The sequence below is a fragment of the Takifugu rubripes genome, chromosome 4, assembly GCF_901000725.2.
Source record: "Takifugu rubripes chromosome 4, fTakRub1.2, whole genome shotgun sequence".
Lineage (NCBI taxonomy): Eukaryota > Metazoa > Chordata > Actinopteri > Tetraodontiformes > Tetraodontidae > Takifugu > Takifugu rubripes.
The window spans coordinates 8,135,398-8,151,357 of NC_042288.1; the positions used below are offsets into that span (position 1 = coordinate 8,135,398).

General features: G+C 41.6%; 2 protein-coding genes across 9 annotated transcripts in view; one reads left to right on the plus strand and one right to left on the minus strand.

Annotated features, from left to right (window-relative positions):
• On the minus strand, positions 1-9,216 carry LOC101068456 (dual specificity protein phosphatase 19-like). Of its 5 annotated transcripts, none has more exons than XM_029834998.1 (5): positions 9,124-9,216; positions 7,291-7,541; positions 4,250-4,296; positions 3,203-3,355; positions 1-1,754 (listed from the first exon to the last, which is right to left on the minus strand). In XM_029834998.1, exons 2-5 carry the CDS (start codon positions 7,514-7,516, stop codon positions 1,563-1,565), a joined length of 618 nt encoding a protein of 205 aa, XP_029690858.1. In that variant the 5' UTR covers positions 7,517-7,541; positions 9,124-9,216; the 3' UTR covers positions 1-1,562. The 5 variants fall into 5 exon arrangements, with proteins under 5 accessions (XP_029690858.1, XP_011601363.1, XP_011601361.1 ...); XM_011603061.2 differs by lacking the exon at positions 9,124-9,216 and adding an exon at positions 7,867-7,977; XM_011603059.2 differs by lacking the exon at positions 9,124-9,216 and adding an exon at positions 7,855-7,974.
• Positions 8,328-15,960, plus strand: part of nckap1 (NCK-associated protein 1) — a 19,938-nt gene continuing 12,305 nt past the window's right edge. Inside the window, exons 1-3 of one of the 4 annotated variants that reach the window (XM_011603056.2) lie at positions 8,331-8,676; positions 11,799-11,816; positions 15,312-15,422. In XM_011603056.2, coding sequence (XP_011601358.1) covers positions 8,569-8,676; positions 11,799-11,816; positions 15,312-15,422 — 237 coding nt within the window. In that variant the 5' untranslated portion in view covers positions 8,331-8,568. Of the gene's footprint in view, positions 8,677-11,798; positions 11,817-15,311; positions 15,423-15,960 lie in introns of all 4 variants that reach the window. The other 3 variants (XM_029834996.1, XM_029834997.1, XM_011603057.2) reach the window with 3 other exon arrangements.

Genomic DNA, 15,960 nt, shown 5'->3' on the forward strand with positions numbered 1-15,960 from the left:
TGCAATATGTTCTTATTTAATGACATTCTTACATCCAACCAAAAGGGAAAATAACACAGAAAATGCAAATGAAGGAATTACAGTGTAACATTACATTTATATACATCCAATAATGAAAACAGAAATCACTTTTATTGTTTTATGACTGAAAATTTTGATATTTAAAATGAAGGTGTACAGATCTATAAAAGCAATAAAAGTAGCAGTCACAGAAATCTGACATTTGCAATAACTAGGCTTAATATTTTAAAATCTGCACCTAAGCTGGCATAAAGGCTCTAAAGGAAAGTGGATAAATGAAAGTCCTGGTGCGTAATTATGTGTCCACAACTCACCAGACTGACTAAATGTGCCCAGAATATCGAGATTGCTCTGTGAACTGCATGTCTCATATCCTACATACAGCCAACATCAAACTGTTAGTATTCTAAGGTCTGCACAGACGGAGATGCTGGTTGAACCCCTTGAGACTCTGCAGATGGGCAAGCTTGTGCCATACTGTGGGTCTTCACATCCAGACGGTAAAATGCCACACAAATGTCAAGGGAAGCCCAGTTGGCTGCACAGCACATACTCCTAGTTTGATACACAACTGAATAATACCAAAGAAAAGGCCACACTCCCATACACACGAGTGCCTCTGCAAACCGCATATTGGCACCAACAATGTTAGAAAGACTGGTTCAGTATTTTATTGGTTTCTTTTCAAGTTGGAACTATAACAATCAGATCTGTACATTTAAGGAACAGTAGCGTAACAGTCAGGGGCAAACAAAGATTTAGCTTGTTTAGTGATCGACCATGACGGTGGCCTTCTGTCTGCAACCACTCCAGGGTTTTAAGGGCAATGTTAAATTATCTATGACCTTTATAGGTCTGGTAGGAATTGGAGCCAATTTGGCAGATATCATGTTCACCCCCAAGTGTCTGGCACAGGACCAGCAACTACCCCCCCACTTCTTCTGCAATGCAGCAGTTTGTAAAATACACTTATTTATCCAAAATGAACCCAATCAAGCTTTAAAATAGGACAGTAATGCAGCGCAAAAGTTGCAAAAGTGTTTAGCAGCAGAAATATATAGGCAGGATTCCACGTAGACTAAATGTCAGATTTAAAATTTATCCACGGTGCTCCACTAACTGGTGACTGAGGGTGTTGCTGTCAGCTCATCACCCACGCCGCATTTGTCCTGTCGTGCCTTCAGGCAGATTCTGAGCATGCATTCACTTACCTGCTCTGTGTTTTAATGTCAGCTCACCCACTCCATCCTGCCCTGGCCCACCATTCCCACCCCCAGCTCAAAGCTGGATTTGCCACCCTTATCTGTCTCCCTGTCTGCATTCCAGAACAGACACAGATATCATGGTCTGTGTAGGATAGCACACGAGCAAACTGGAATTGAAATTGTGGAAATATAGTTTTCACTGTATTCTGTGTATACAAACTGCACACAGAAATAAGATCTATATGGTGCTGATATAACTTTTATCTAATTCAGCATGGCTGTAATTTAGGAAAATAGCTGCAGAGTCCACTGTGAGGAGCAGCAAATAGAAAAACTTCAACGGCCTTGAGGTTTGTAGCTTTGAAGCTGCTGGTGAAAGCCGCGGTTCGGATGAATTGAGGGCCTTGCCAGTTTCACCTGGCTGTATGCATCCTCAAACGAAAGCTCCTCTCTCTGCATCAGGTAGCCAATCACGACGGAGGACGAGCGTGACACGCCCGCGTTGCAGTGGACTAGCACCACGCCTTCCTGCCGAAGGAGCAAAACAAGAAAGGATTGTTCCAGTGTGTGCATCGATGGCGTTCAAAAGTAAAAATCAAACATAAAATACAAAAAGGGTAACTGTTTGATAGATAAAACAGTCTGTAATGACTGAACATATGCTCTCAACTGCTGTCTTTGTGATTAAGGAAAAAAGATTAAGTAAAAAAGGGTTTAAGTGTGTGTGTGTTATTCAGAGAAATCTGCTGCTGTTGAGCATGTGGGGCAAGTTCTTATGGAATCAATCTGCGTCGGTATTTCGGTTTGCGAGTCAAAATTAGCGACTACGATTAATATTTTAGTTCAAGCAATTAATTCACTGCAGACAGTGCTGGAAATGAATATTAAAAATCCAGCCACAACTTAGACAATGTGTGCAGGGCAATTGCTCCATTCTAAAGCTCAGCATAATGACAATCTTCTCTCTTATTCTGGTAATATTGAATAAAATATTTTATGGCATACAGTAAGTGTAGAAGAACAGAAGAATGTATTATGATCAGCACAATATTTGTCAAGAACATATAATAATGTCCCCCTCTAAGTGCTTCTTGGCTGCTTTGATATCCAAAGTAATTGCACATGATGTACATCTAAGGCCTTAGAAATCTTTATACTGTGAAAATTGACTTACCGGGCTAACCCATCACAACAAACATGGAAACTTAATTAAGTCTTGTCAGAGTTTCTTGTTTGCTGTTATTTCACTGTGTTCAACTTGAGCTCCCTCATAACAGTGTTCACTTCATATTATATTTTCCTTGCAGTCAATCCCCAGACATACGCGTACACACACACACACACACACACACACACACACACACACATACACACACACACACACAGAGGGCCAAAAATGTAAGTCTCTGCCAACCAATATTCTAAAATGACTTCATAAAGTGACAGAGCCCCAACATGAGTTTTAAGCTGTAATAGGTTCTCTGGCCAGCAGCCGCACAGTTGTGATGTTACACATAACTGTTGCCTTACATCTAACACATCACCGTGAGCTAACTGCATAGATGTGCGCCCGCAATGCCATCTTCAATAAATTGGCAGACATAAATAGGCATGTTTTTGGGCAACACGGGCCTTCTGAGAGATGGGGATATTGTCAAATTTCAGCAGATCTGAGATGCTTTCATCTGGAAAAATGGAAAATTCCATTGTGTGTCATTTCCCCGGGAGTTCATATCCTTCACTGATGATGATGATGATGAGCAAATGTGCTAAAGTGTAATGGCAAATTTCACACTTCAATGAATCACACTTTCTGAGTTTGATTCTGTTTATGATTCATTAAAATATTGGATTCTTATTTCAAAGGCAGGAAAGGATAAGATGTACAGCTCAGCTTCTATTCTCTGGGTACATTTCCACGTTACAGTACAATTTTAAAAAAATAACAAGAACGATTTGCTGTATGTGTACTGTACCTGTTTCCGTGCTTCGTCTATAAAGGAGCTGCATTCTGCCAGGTGTGAGGTGATATCAGTGTCTGGAAGGTCCAGAATCTGAAGCGTCTTATAGACAAACAAATCTGGGTACAGATTTGTGACTCCATAAGCCACATTGAGAATGTGAGACACCTGATGGAGGAAAAACATAAAATCCTTTCAACACACAGCCCCTGGCCCTCCACTTGTCCCGTAGACTGTATATGTTTGGCCAAAGAGATCTTCTGTCAGCAGTATTGATGACAAGAGGCCACCTGAATGTGACTGAGCGAGTGGGCAGAAAGAGTCCCAGCCAGGGTGCTGACAGAGAGGGACGAGGGGAGAGGAAAGATGAAGGGGAATGAGGTCACGTGGAAGAAGACAAATGGGTCCAATTGGTTTTACAGCATTACTCAGATAAACGCAGCAGAGCTGAGAGTGCTCTCAGAATCATACATATTGGTGTTGTTATTTAAATGTAACATTCTGTGTCAACATCCAAATCTTACTTTCTAAACTTGAACAAAGAGGATGTGATTAATGTTTATCGCCTCCTTTAGTTCCATTAGCATCTATGCACATTGACATGCAATCTAGAAGGTTTAAAAACATTCTTACGCTGTACTTGATAACTCCTAAACTCAGTAACTCACTTCTAAAACATAGGCTCAATACAATGCCGCAGAAATGACTAGTATGGTTGTGATTGAGACACCATTTAGTGTTTATTTGGTTAACTTCCAGGAAAATCCTTCATCCTGGAAAACAGGGAGTGGAGGCCTTTGAGAAGCGTCCAATTCATCATCCTTGGATTACACAGGCACCATAATGCTACTGGCTCCGAGCAGCCACTGCAGAATGTCCTCATCTCCCAGACTTACTGTAATCACATACTCCCTCTACTGAGCTAAACTGTCACTGCACAACTCTTGGAGCTCCACAGGCAGTTGGTCTCACCTACATGGATGCCTCTGTAATCTCATGTCACTGCACATGTGATGCAGCTAGACAAGGGCATGGCTGCTGCATCGATCCGTCTCTACTGACCTTATATCTCTGCAGGGTGTCAATGTCGTGGGCTGCATCCTGAGAGGCTGTAAATGACACAAACAACTCGATGAAAGGACATCAAACGTCAAACTAAATTCATCAAAAGTTGCTTCCAATGCACCTTTGGATATTTGATCAAAAGAATTAGTAATGTTAGTTTTACATTCTTGTAAAGAAATGTGGTTGTATAATGGTTTTGGCTTATTCTTTAGCTTTATTCCTGTCACTGTTGAGCTTTTGTCTTATGCTGGTTCTGTTTATCTGTTCTGTATAATTCCAACTGCCGCAGGCACAAGTGCTAAAGGCGTCAGAATCTGTGTCATTTAATAAAACATTTAATCAGGAAAAGTTGCTAAACAACAGCAGCACCGGAGGGAGAGCTATCATTCAGCAGAAGCCAAAACTGAAAAAAGGCTGCTGAACAATACACTCAATGGTGCCTGCAAATAGAAAGAAGAAAGAAATGATTTTTCATGAAAACAGAGGGAAAAAGCAAAGCTTTTACATGACACAGCTGGGAGTCTAAATGACTGATACAGTAAACTGGTCAAAGAAATAAAGACAATAACAATAAAATCCTGGATGACATTTCATCTGAAACAGCAGGAAATGACTGCCGTGAGGCTAATTATATTAAAAAGAATAATAATAATACGAAGCAAGAGTTTCTCCTGACTCACTCAAAGGAGTCTTCATGGAGACAGCAGTGTTCTCCTAAAAGAACTGAGGTGGTTAATTTTGTAAAAGTGGCATATGGACAAGGAGTCTTCCTTCAGCTGCTCAAGGAGTAACATTTGCACTTAATCTGCAGGCGCCCAGAAGATGGGCTGCCTTTGCAAATAAGCCACACATCCTATGCTTTATTAAATATAGATGGAAATATCACATCTGTCAGAAAAGCAGGGATGAAGGCAGTTTCAAAATCATTTTTGAATAGAAATAATGAGTGGTTTGAGCCAATGCTAACAGATTTGCCCCACTTATAGCCTTTAAAGCAAGCCAACGGTATAGATTTAATATTAACATGCTGCTGTCACCAGATTTAGTCACTGAAGGAAAATGTTGAAGTCATTTCAAATAATGCTTTAAGAATTAATGCAACTGTGGCATTTCGTTCTAGTCTATGAATATTAAAAAATGAATGATTCAACAGCTGAGGCAACGATTTGACATTTTTAGGACTAAATCTGTCTAAAAAAAAACACGATCTCAATCAAACCTCACCAACATAATGTGTTATTGATCTGTAGTAAGAAATTCCATAATACTTTTCTAGGTCAAAGAACAATGAAGGTGAGCAACACCTCTGAGCTGTAAGAAGATTCAGTGTGACGCTCAAGGACACTCGATCGGGATGGATTCATGCTGACATGTGAAGCGATAATGCCGTGTCCTACAACTGAAGGTCGCGTCATGTTGCTCCCTGAGATGTCTTCAAAATTAATGCCATTGATTTACTCATTACAGGGATTTTATACTTATTATTCTGAACAAACCATGAAAGACAGCCTTAGGGTAGTGGAATACTTTAGGGACCATGTGACAATTAATTAACATTTAAGCCACATTTAACGTTGGTCGCACAAGCTAATCAACCACAGAAACACATTCCTCTTTCTGAGTAATCTAATCTCATATTCAACACAATAATCTCTGCAATTTTCCACTTGGTTCACATTTTTATAGGGCCATCTTATCTGTATTTACTGCCTGAAAGAGCAATTATAATGGTAATGTTAGTATTAATGCTAATATTACTTCAAAGAGATTCATACAGAACCCAAGAAGGCTTTACAAGCAAGGTGGTAAATACAGGTAATACCAAAGGTAGGGAGGCACTTGAATAATCACTATGGCCTTTGTTTTGTTTTATTAATGATATTTCAAAAATATATTTTACATAAATTCTCATGTTTATCCAATACTGTTATATATAAACTAGTTTCAAGGTTTGACATTGGGTTATTTTCTTGTTCCCATGGGGGGTTGGTTGTGAGTACCAGTTAGGTCTGTGCACTTATAGACAGAATTTGTTGTGACTACAACATTAGAATTATGAGAAAATAAAGAATGTGGCAGCATCGGTCAGAGATTTATGTGAATCACAACCAATAAACAAGTCATAGAATTTCTTTAGAATCCAAGATAAGGTTCCTGTGTCAACTGGACTGTTTTTCCTCCTTAAAGACGTTTCGCCTTCTCTCCAGAAGGCATCTTCAGTACTCACTCGCTGAGAGCAGAGTTTGGAATTATAACCCTTGTGGACCATTAGCATGCTAATGATCTGGGTGGTCACCTGATGGTGGCCACCAGGCAGTCACCCACTCTTTTATGGAGAGGTTGTTTAGTTTCACCAATGTACAGTTCCTTTCATTGCTCCTGGCACTGTGCCACTGAACTAAACAAACTCTCCATAAAAGAATGGCCCAACACAGAGGTGCCACCTCTTCAGGTCAAGACTCAGCAGTCCACTTACACCTAAAGGAGAGAGGGCACTCCTATGAGGACAGCCAAGTATGGGTACTGGCCAGAGAAGACTGCTGGTTTAAGAGGGGTGTCAAGGAAGCCATCCATGTCAAATTTGAAAAACCATCCTTAAACAGAGGTGGTGGCCTGAGGCACTTCCTATCACCCACATACAATGCAGTCCTCCACTCCTTCCAACAACAATCCAAAGGTTCCCCCTGTTTCAGGAGACCTGGAGATCCACCACCATGTGAGCCAGCAGACAAAGGGTAGACATACAAACCGAAACAAGGTGAACAACCCGACCAACGACCCTGCAGACAACTCTCAGGTGACCACCCAGATCATTAGCATGCTAATGGTCCACAAGGGCTATAATTCCAAGATCTGCTCTCTGTTCAGAACTGACGAAGCCTTCTGGAGAGAGGCCAGTTGGCAGAGAAACGTCTTCAAGGAAAAATTAGTCCAGCTGACACAGAAATCTTACCTTGGATAACTATGACCTGGATGAATGAGAATCTACTCAGACAATTTCTTTAGAAGTTTTAAAAATGATTCAAATAAATATTTACCTAGCAGCAGAAATGGTCTAACAACACCAACTTGAAGGTCCAGGCTTTTATCTTCAACAAATCCACAACCGACTCCAGCTTCTAGCTCCTCCAATTGGTCCTGGCCTTCACCTCCATCACTCCTCCTCTCTAGCAACATCCTGCCAGTTACTGTGGTAACCCTTGTGCACTGTTTCCTCAGACGGTTTCTGGAGAAGCCCTCAATCTCCTGAGCCAACGAATGCATGGCAGCAGAGTTTTGCAGGAATCAGCTGCAAAAATCCAAAGAGCAACGACTAAAGACCACAGCTGAGAGTTGACAATGAACAAAGATGATGCATATGTTGATCGACTGTAATGCCAATTTAAGATAAATTGACAACCAATACAAATTTCAGATTATTCTAGACCTCAGCAAAATGTATTTGTATAATTAACAGGCGGAACAATTGTCACGGACACTGCTCGGATTTGTGCAATGTAACGTTTAGAGTTCCAGTGTCGCTTACATACCGGTGTTTTCTTAATGTATTTTGCTTAAATCTACAATAACTGCATCCTCACAGCGTTATGGTTGGCTGTTACCTGGTTCCATACATTTAAACTAGTTAATTCAGGCTCCAAATGTGCAGAAAAGTGTGGTGACGCGAAGACCCGAAGAAGCTGACAGCTGAACCGGAAGTTGCGTCACAATGTGATGCGTTCACTGACTCACAAAGAACGGTAAAAAATCTCGCTCACCAGGAAGTCGAAATGTGGCGAGGAGAGTGCTTTAATACTGCTGGCAGAGTAGGAAAAGATAGATTTAAATGTTCGACATTGATATGACGAACCCCATTTAACTTTTTAAAAAGCCTAATATGGACTGTAGAAAAAACAAAATATTGATTTGGCCCTAAGCGTCCTTTTTAAAACACAGCTTTATTTTTGGATTCAAAACGTTAATTAAATAAAACTGAAATCAAGTAAATACAAGTGTGTCTGTAAGATTCCCACCCAGAGTCGTGTGAACACTTTGCAAAAGTGGGTCGACAGATCTACTATTAACGTGCTGACGTGAACGCAGCAGGAAAGCCTCGTAAAAATCAGGACAGCTCCTGATCCCTGTGACCGAAAAAAGCAGGGAGACGGTGGGTGGAGTACAGGAAGCTGCTGTCCCTGGTTCTTTGAACATGGGCGAAATCTAACAACACTAAAACCACATACGCTCTTTCTTTGTTTACGGGCGAGAGACCGCAGAGGTTTGTGGTGATTTTTCGGGGGGTTTTACGATTGGAAATCTGATCGAACCGCAAGAAGATGTCTCGGGGAGTCATCCAGCCCAGCCAGCAGAAGCTGGCAGAAAAACTCACCATCCTCAACGACAGAGGAATCGGGATGTTGACCCGTGTTTACAATATAAAGAAGGTTTGCAGACACACGCACACATAATCAACTGAAACAGCCAAATGAAGAAAGCGCTATTGTGGGTTTTGTGGTTGTAAACGCTAATGGTTGAGGCGGTATGAATGTATGATTAGCCCAGCAATGATTGCTAATTGTAGCAGTAGATTGGATATTTTATCAATAGGGTATAACAGTGACCGTATATAATATTCATAGAACCTGCGATCATGCATCGGTCGACACATTTGCATCCTAAATGTGCCTCCTTAGCAAGGAAGCGATGTGTGGGCAGTGCTAGCTGCCTACAAGCTGTCGCTTTAGCTTGCGGCAAAGCTGGTAATTTTTTAAAACGTAAACCTCTCCTCGTTCCGCATTAAATACGCCGTGTACATAAACCCATCGTGGCCGATTTGAGTTTTTTTCGAACGTAATTTAAGGAATCAAGCAAGTAAAGTGATGTAGGCACACCGTCAGGCCTGCACCAGCGTTGATAACAAGCTAGCGTCGAGCGGCAGGGTTAATGGCGGCGACGGGGCTATGCTAAGCTAGCGTTGGGGCGTCGTCTCTGCTGGCTGAGCAGCCAAAACACGAAGCTCACCACAACATTAAAGCAACACATTCAGGTGCTCTTGCTGGGTGCTTCAGTATTAAAACATCCAGTGTATAAAGAGCTTTCAAAACACCTTACATATCTGTGCAAATACCCGCGTCGTTAATGTACTAAGACGGTCCGTAACGTATAGTTTTAATTAATACAAATAATTGACCTAAGTTCCCTTTAGCCACTGTTACTGTCAGCAGATCATAGAAGCTGTAATTAATAGATCAGTACCCAAAGTTAATAAAAAGGTCGCATTGTTTTGAGAAAGTGAGAACAGTGCGGTCGTAGTTTTATCCCGCAGATGCACAGATTCATCAGGGTGGAATCAAAAGCGTCTTTACACACCGATCTGTGTGAGTTGATGTGGGTTCTGATGTGGAGGAGTGGAGATAATGATGTTGTGGCATGAGCTTTGTGTGTATGATGAGAAAGAGTTCAGTGTTTTCCTCCACTGTCTGAATGCTCATAGCGTTTGAGCTTTTCTACTTGGTGAACCACCCCCTCCCCCCAAAACCCCCCACAACTTTAACAAGATGGATTTTCCTGGGTGTTAAAAGCAAACAGTATGAGCAATCGGGCACGTTGCCAGTTTGTTAATGATGACAGTCCACCCTTCCTCTTCATTCTCCCTCCTCCTTTATCCTTGTCTGTCCCACCATCGCCATATCTTGACCGATCTGTCTGACTGTAAGACTTCTGAACATTCCCTCACTGGGATCGTTCCACTACTCTTCCTGTAATATTAGGAACCTGGATTCCAGCCACTCCACAAATGTTGAAGTTATGTACAAGATGGGCACGCGTGGTTTCTATAGCGACCGCAGGAACTCACTGTCGTGAACCTCCCGATTGGCAGGGCGGTGCTTTGGTCCACAGTCGGTGCAGCGTTGTGAAAACGTGACGGTGCTTGTTTTTGCCGGCCCACCACGTATAGAGCTGGTAGTTTCTACCCTTCCGTTTGTTGGAGCCTCTCACACCCTACTGGAGCAACACCACAGCAGGGCGACTGGGATTTCTGTTATCTTAGTGTTAACATTTCTGCTTTCTTCCTCACACAATCTACCCTTGGGAGGATCTAAACACTCCTTTCTGGCCTTGACATGTGGTCGTTGTCGGCCACTTGAAACATTTATGTTGCGTGGAGTCAACTGGTGGATAAACTGCTCGTTTCTGTCGTCTGCTGCTCCAGCATGGAAGGTTTACCCCGGTTTGATTCCCGACAGTGGCTGCGAACACGTGTCTTTACCGGTGCAAACATAGCAACCATCGTGTTCGCTTATATTTCGTGCCCTCGTCTGTTTTTCAACTTGAATTTCATGTAAAAAAAAAAACCCCACTTGATTTCTTAATGAGGTAATAGGAAAGGTTTATTTTCAAATCAGATTTTGCCACGATGTCATTAGATTTATTGCAGGTTCGCTTCTGTTTATGAGCAACCAATCTGTGTCCCAATGCCTGTAAAAAGTGACGGTTTTAGATATTCTGGAGGTGCAGAATGGCTGTAGATTATCGGAAGTGGCTAAGAAAGTGCATGAGCGGTGGTCTTTTGTGTTAAATTAGCCACTGGATCCAGTTAGAATATGACACAGGGCACCTGTGATGGACAGGGGGATTTTCTGCTTCCAATGTTGAAACTCAGGAATATTATTTTTTGGGTTTTAAAGGGCACATTGCTAACCTTTTAAAATAAAATAATCACTTATTGTTACAGCGAGGTCATTCTCGCTCCTAATATCACCAGCATGAGCTGATGTTTCCCTTTTTGCCTTGATGACTTCCTCTGGAGTTGTTTGTTTCTCCCCTTCCGTCACATTCGTATCAGGTCAAACCTCTTAGTTTATTATTCTGTTAGTGCCTTTGGACCCACTCTCAGCCAGTTAGCTCATTTTGTTCAGCTAACTTTAGGTAGGAAAACATGCCAGCTCATTGTTGAATAATGTAATGATGATTTAATATTTCCCCCTGGGGATGTAGCGTATTGTGCAGCCCAGAGATAAATGAATAACTGTGTGTCCACATAATGAAATGACTTCCAACATTTGTTCATACATCATCAGCATTAAACCCAACCCTTCTGTGCAACTGTCATTTGATAACACTGTCTTAGCCGCATTCTGGAGCCAAATATTGTCACCGGGGCCCGACTTTAAACTGTTCTTAATGAGACAGGGCTGCTGCTGACAGAATATCCGCCTTAACGTTCCGTCCGAAAATTCACATGCAATTGTAAATGAATGTGTCCGAGTGTGTAGGTAGTGTGTTACTTTGAGGACAGCATGTGTTACAACAAGTGTTAATACTATCACATGTTAGCGCAGCGTGTGTTGTCTGTGTTTTAGTTAGAAATATTATTTTAAAAGCCTGAATGGCGGTCCCTGATGCAGGTGTATGCTAGGCTGTGTGAAGACACGTGTCCATGTGAGTGTGTGTGTGTGCACATTTGTGTTAAACGAGACAACCAACAGTGTGTCTGGGTGGGCTCTTTGTTTTGATTTCTTCTCTTTTTCTCTCCGTTCCAATGCTTCCCCCATCTCCTATGCAGCAAGGACAAGTTTGGAAGGTTTGCAAAGTTTATCACCTTCCACTTATGAATCCGTACCTCCCCCCCCTTCACCCTTCCTCAGCTCCCTCCTTTTCCTCTCCAGCCCATCTTCTCCTGGCTACCTGTACTGACATGTTGGGCTACTTGTTTGTTCCCCAATAACGTCCATAACTGATAGATTTTTTTTTTAAATTATTTCACAAAGCCTCACTAGAGAATGTGTTTTACATTGTTTATTGTGCGGAGTTCAATTTTATGAAAGCTACATTTCTAAATGCAGCTCAAACAAGGTAGGATGACCAAATATTAACATTTTACACTGGAGAACTAACAATATTGACAATAGTTGGCCAAAATCTGAATAAATGTCAAAGAGATTCTAAAAAGAATGATCTTTTCTGTTGAGAATAAAGAAAGTAGTCGAGTACAACGATTTGTGCTATTTATTGTCGTTAATCTTATTTTCTGAACTTTATTCTGTGAAAACTCTCCACTGTACATTACAATAATCGTGTTGGCAGGTTACACAACGAAGAATTTCCGTGTCAGGATCACTCCCGACACGACTTTTGTAAGATCTGTCATTATTACTGTTATTATACCCAGTGCTGTATTCTCAGCTGTAGATGGCCTAAATAAGATTTCTCATTGCTGCTCCGCCAACCGATTTTTCTAAATCTACTAAACGAAAGCAGACAGATTCTAGTCTGACTGAAGAATTTAAATCTGGTCTTTAGTTAGACTTTAATGTGACAATGTAAGGACTGACAAAAATAGGGCTGCACCACAGTTAGGATAAGAACATTTGGTGTCTGGAGTGTAGAAGGAGCACTGGGAAAGTGCCTTTTTATCAGTCGCTCCCTCGTGTTTGGTCACAGATGCAAACAGTGGCATCCAGATCGGTTCTGGTATCCAGGAAAAGCCCTCGATTCATCTCCCACCTTCTTCTGTTTCTTCACATCTACTGTTCTTTCATTTGCTGACGTCTCCTTTCCATCCATTGTCCCATCAGCCCCGACCCAGCCAGCTAGCTTATTTTACCAGCAGCAGCACTGACTGTATAGACGAGGCCACGCTGTCACGAACAAATGATCATTGTTGAAGGATTTCTTGTGTGATGCTGTTCCTTTTAGGGAATTTAGTCGGTGAAAGTGGCATAACTGAACCACCAAACTAGATGTTTGCAGAAGGGAAACATTAATACAGTTTGCTGCATTCTGTTAGATCAATTTTCTATATTTAGCATGTTTTAGCCCAACAATTGACTCATTTAGAACATTTCCAACATTGATCCAACAGTGTTAATTTTCTAATAGCCTTTTTATGCTATGTGATCAGGTTTGGGCTAAAATGTGAGCAAAAATATCTAGAACCAAAGTCCCTTTGGTAATTTGACAGTGCTTTTTTTCACTCTACAGTTGCCTGGCTTGAATCAAAGGGTAAATACAGTTTAGTGCTCCGTATAGATGATGTGTAGGTCTAGGCTGGTGGTATGTTGTGATCATCAGAACTGTGCTGTGTTAGCAAAATAACAAGGCTTGTGCTTCTGCAGCTGCATGGACTTTGCAGTCACATCTTTATTCCTTCCTGTCATGTACCATAGATTCAGTCCAGCCCTCATGCACATAAAGAATACATTTTCTCTTCCCACATACCCAGTGACGGGTAAGATTCTGTCTGCAGATTGGCCAAGACAATGTAAACTAGCCTTGTTTATGTAAAGGAACAGAAGTGTAATTGAAATAAATGTGGACATACATCAAGTGCTAATAACTCGCTATGTAGCAATAACCTTTTGACCTGAAGAAGGTTTTTTGTGGGTTCTTTTGGGTCCCAAATTGTTGGTCATATGTCAGTCTTGCCATAGGCTCATTAACTAGCTGTCTAAGCTGTTCTTTAATGTTAAGTACGGTGGGTTTGAAGCTGTTTAGGTCTGACAAAAGTGGACGCAAGGAAAGACCCAAGAGTAGGGTGCATCAGCAGTAGTTGTGTGTTTTTGTGTTAGATTCCCCGTTATTTGTCAGACTTGTCTTTTAGAGTTCATTCGGGCATTCCCCACAGGTTTGATTTGTACCAATTTTCTGTCCTTTTGTAAAACATATTGCTAAATTAGAGCAGATGACAAGCAGCAACAAATGCTAATCACCCCTAATCAACAGCAACAATAATGGGAGTGGAGAAAGTCAGCTGTATTTAAGGTCATCTGTAACCAGAATGGACAATGTTGAGCTGCTTACAGGCATTTATTGTGTCTTCTGTGGAGTGTAGGATTGAAGAAACTTGTCGAGACTTGATAACAAAAAAGGATCATTTTATCCTGTTTTAATACTGGTGTGGTAGCTGAATGCTGTGTTTTAGCTGTTTTAATTCACCTGGCGATACTGGAAATGGCTCAGATACTCCAAACTAAATCCTAGTTTATGGTAATAGTCCCTTTTCTTCCCTGGTTTCCTCCTGACGAGTTCAGAAATTCTACTAAATTTAACCTGAACTCAGGAGGCTGTGTAACCTCAGAGCTGCCAGTGGTGCCGTTCTCTTCCGTTTTGTTGATAGTTACCACATGCATGGTCCTCATCATCTTCCCTATCACTCACTGTTCCACTACCCATAATGCATGAGCACTGTTGCCTCCTGCCACACAAAGAAGCAGCCCTTGTGGAATAATGAGAATATTGATGAGAAGAAAAAGGCAGCCCGGCAGGTGTCGTTAAATATTTATGCTCCTGCTCTGCCAAAGAAATTCAATGTCGCACAGTTGTGGACAGCAGCAAATATGCTCCTCTCTAACCGCTGGTCTGTCTTGGGTCTTTTCTCAGTTGACCTCACCGTGGGCCTTCATGCTTTTTCTTCTCCTCTTTGTTTCTCTTGCTCCTGTGGCATTGGGTCCCTTCACCATCCCGCTGTACCTGTCCATCACCCTCTCCCTGCCCATCATGCAGCAGTACTAACCTGCGTCAGAAGTGAAATTCTCATTATCTGGTTCTCAGTGGTTCTCATCATTTTTGTGTTGTGGATAGATGTATAACATACGCGACACGAAGGTCGGCAGATGCAGGCATTTGTCGTGAAGTATGTGTTTCAATAAGAATTATTCCTATTTTGAATCAACATTTTTGCATCTGGTCCCAATTTTCCACAACTTAGTAGCTGAGAGCCACTGTTTTGAATTCAGACCAGTATTTCTAACAGTTAAACCTGGTTTATCTAACCCACAAAATACCAACTGTTAAACTTCACCCTCCCGTGAAACAGTTTTCAGTCTTCTTGATGCACCTGCAGTAGTCTGGAAGAAGCATCATTATTTACATAGAACCTGGAATAAACCAGTTTTTACTGTAAGCACAGCTTTTCTTCCCCAGAATCAAGATAATAAGAACTCAAGTATCAGAGTTAAGTTGTGTAGAAGCCGGAAATGCATCTATTCTTGATAGAGAAGCATTATTTAGATAGAGATGCAGCTGGATGTAATTGTTTTGTCGCCTCTCACCTTTATTTCCTCCCTCTCATTTCCAGGCCTGTGGCGATGCGAAGGCTAAGCCCTCCTACCTTGTTGATAAAAACTTGGAATCTGCGGTTAAATTTATTGTCAGAAAGTTCCCTGCTGTGGAGACACGTAATAACAACGTAAGTACGTGTGTGTTTGCCTGTGGTTGTCTCTGTTTGGGGGGCGGGGGGGCAGGCAAAATTTCATCAATATTAGTTCTGCTGTCTAACCATTTTTCTCCGTTACAGTGGCTCCAGACTATTTAAAATAGTTCACAGGAACCGTGATTTCTGGCATCTCGGTTCATCAGTATTAAATGTTATATAACTCAACCACAGCACCACTGTCACTTTTAATTCTAAAATCACAGATAATGCACTGATGTCACAGGGACACCTGTATCATATATTAAAACGTGCGTTGCAGTACTTGGGTTTCAAATAATGTGCGTGCACGTCCATCTGTCTAGCTGTTGGATGAGCTGGAGTCATTGCTCAGGTGTTCCTACTGGACCTGTTAGCGTAGCCCACAGCTACTGCCTTATGTGATTATTTGCTATTTAGTGTCAGCTTTGTGTTTGTGGATGAGTGGATGTCTGTCTGACTGGCTGGCTGACTGCTTTAGTAAGTATAACTGTGCAAAATATGTCTCTTACGTTGTTTTCTGCTTTGTTTCTGT

Bases quoted from the DNA above. Each gene is read 5' to 3' on its own strand.
- LOC101068456 (XM_029834998.1), bottom strand. From the start codon at position 7,516: ATGCATTCGTTGGCTCAGGAGATTGAGGGCTTCTCCAGAAACCGTCTG. The intron at 4,297-7,290 runs GTAAATATTTAT...TGTCATTTACAG, and splicing joins TAGACCATTTCTGCTGCTAG to CCTCTCAGGATGCAGCCCAC. The intron at 1,755-3,202 runs GTACAGTACACA...CTCCTTCGGCAG, and splicing joins TAGACGAAGCACGGAAACAG to GAAGGCGTGGTGCTAGTCCA.